Genomic DNA, 2,807 nt, shown 5'->3' with positions numbered 1-2,807 from the left:
CACAGAGAGCCATAACCACGAGGCATCCGTTGATTCGTTAGGTGTGTCCTGGCTGAAGCGTTTGGCGTTGCGCCTGAAAGTATGCAACACACTACACCCGAAAAATTCAGCTATTTTTTGTAACTGACCACGCGCCAACCCCCTGTTTGGCCAATCCCCAAAACCTCCCAAATTTCTTAAGTAATTAATACGCTAACAGCAATACGATTAAAGTTTTGCTTTAAATGCATTGTTTTATTATTCATTGCATTTGTGCTTTGGTTTAGCAATGGAGCTTAAAATCTCAGAGCATTAGACCGGTCATGCTGTGTGGCAATGTTGTTTCATGATTGCACCAATCTTGTGTAAAGCGAACTAGTTCCTGTCGCGTTCCCTAACCTTAAAATGGAAAAGTAATTATTTTCTTTATCCTTCTTCCAACGCCACACGTGTCAACAAGGTGTATTGATTATAAAAATATAACTCATAACAGTATGTAGAAAAAGCATTCTAGTCAGCGTAAAAAGCAACAATAGCATAAACATCTGTAAGCCACAGAACGATCACTTTTGCACAGTTTCTAAGGCCTTTGAACACCTTTAACCGCTTACGACGCATTGTGTAACTTTCCTTTCTCTTTCTCTCTCCCTCCAGCCAACAAGCTGATAACAATCGACACTAACTCTGTTACAAATCATAAAACCCGTGCCCGGAAGCAACTTTATAAGCGCCTTATCTTCCCACTGTCTAACACAGAATCACGAATAGTACCGCCGTACCTCGTCCTGCAATCGCTCGATGGAACTTTCGTCGATTGCAATGAATCGCTTCGAGTTGCGGCTGAAAAAGTAAATGTCCCCGGTGTAGATGTCGAACCAGAGGGCGTGAATGTGCAGATCGTGCGATTCGAGCCGCCGCTTCAGGAACCCGTACGAAGCAATGTTCTCGATCTGCTGCAGCGTGTTCACCTGCGACAGCTTGTCCTCTATCGCGAAATTGTTCTCCGGATCGATGTACGCCACAAACTTGCGCAGCGGCGTCTCGGACGAAAAGATCAGCGGTTTATCGAGCCCAATCTGCTTCAGGTTTTGAAACTTATCCAAGCTGGTGTTGGCGTGCTCGCAGAGCCACGCCCGCAACGGCGATATCCGGCGATTGTCCTGGCGACAGAGAAGCCGATCAGTAGAGCAGGATCGCACATTCGCTACTACTCGCTACTTACCAGTGATGCAAACTCGGGATCTTTAAGCTGGTACAGAAGATTCATTGCTTTGCAATCGCTGTGGCCGCACACGATTATGTGTTTGATGTTGTTGACCACGCAGCCCAATTCGAGAGCCGCCGGCTCGCAGCTAAAATACTCGTCCTGAAAGTGTTCAGCGTGCGGCACCAGATTGCCGGCGTTTCGCACCACAAACATGTCGCCAACGTGTGTCTCGGTGAACCGAGTCGGAATCATCCTGCTGTCCATACAGGTGAAGAATACGGCTTTGGGCTACGCAGGAAAGACAGAAAAGGGTTCGAAAGGTCATTGCCATTGATGGATTGGACGAAAGTGGCATCATACCTGTGGGTTGTCCCGAACTTTCCGGAACTCCTGTACCATCTGTTCCCGGGTGGAGTGCCGGTATCGCATCACACCTCGCAGAATGCGCTCCATGACTCGACTTTGTGCAGTTCGATCGCACGATCGCTGAGGCTGACGCAGCACAATGCACCGTATTACCGTCCGACGAGTTTCATTTTCACTCAACTAACCACACGCTGCACTCGGCAACCGGCTGATAGACACTTAATATAAAAAAAATACAAAATTAACACCCAAAATTGACACTAAAGCTACTAATAGGAGCAGCTCTTTCGGCCACACTGCAAACACAAGATCGCGATCGTAAACAGCGTCATCGTTTGTTGGCGGCCGAAGGGCGGCCATCCACCACCTCGACAGCTCCAAATCAAGCTCCACACGCACACAAGCCGCATGGTATGATCCGAAACGCACACGGGTGCCACGCCGCATTACGTCACGGATCCGAGCGGAGTCTCTAGTAAACAACCATGCTGCTCCACACGCTTACGCACACATTGGCTCGCACGTGGCTCGGAGGGAAACCGTATAAAGTTAACCCGTTTGACGGACAGTGGTAGACGAATGGATAAAATCAGGCGGAACGATGGAATCGCGACGCGGCTATTAGAAGGTCACTCTCGTTTTCATGTTTTCATTCACGATTTTGATTCCAAACATTAGCAATCATAAGACAACGTTTTAGAACTTTCTGGGCAACCAAATTCGAGGTTCATAACAAGCACGTGCAATGCTTATTAATTTGCACAGGCACAAATTAAACTGTTCTAGAAACTTGTTCCGAACGCTCGCAGAATGCGGGACGAAAACTTGTAACATACGATCGAAAATTTGCACTTTGCCAATCACTCCCGGATCACGGTTCGTAACAACACCGACGAGGATGAGCTTCACGCTGGACTGCGGACCCTCGAGCTACACCGGAGTTCGACCCGAACCCGCGGCCTGACGCAATGAGTCTGCCGACGACGGCTCGGCGATAGTGGTCGAGAGAGGCACCACACTGATAAGATTTGATAGCGGGGTGCGAGTTTGGCTGTGATTTGATGCGCATGAAAGCCTATTCCTTCGTTACGCTTTGTTTGCGAAGGAGAGGCAAACCGGGGCCGAAGCGAACCGAAACCATTTCAATCGTTACCGACATTACAAGATTTTTATATTATAAAAAATGCTAGAAAGAGTTAATTCAGCCAGAGGTACGACCCATTTTGTTTTATTTTTCCGGTTTCGCGAACTCGAA

At 48.0% G+C, this 2,807-nt stretch overlaps 1 protein-coding gene across 1 annotated transcript; it reads right to left on the bottom strand.

The window, feature by feature from the left end:
• Window positions 1-256: 256 nt before the first annotated feature.
• Window positions 257-1,639, bottom strand: LOC128276719 (beta carbonic anhydrase 1-like). Its single transcript, XM_053015177.1, has 3 exons — window positions 1,547-1,639; window positions 1,202-1,474; window positions 257-1,139 (listed from the first exon to the last, which is right to left on the bottom strand). The coding sequence occupies exons 1-3, from the start codon at window positions 1,637-1,639 to the stop codon at window positions 738-740; spliced, it is 768 nt and encodes a 255-aa protein (XP_052871137.1). The 3' UTR covers window positions 257-737.
• Between the last annotated feature and the right edge of the window lie 1,168 nt (window positions 1,640-2,807).

Source organism: Anopheles cruzii, unplaced genomic scaffold, assembly GCF_943734635.1.
Source record: "Anopheles cruzii unplaced genomic scaffold, idAnoCruzAS_RS32_06 scaffold02230_ctg1, whole genome shotgun sequence".
Lineage (NCBI taxonomy): Eukaryota > Metazoa > Arthropoda > Insecta > Diptera > Culicidae > Anopheles > Anopheles cruzii.
This window is presented reverse-complemented; position numbering and strand designations above follow the sequence as displayed.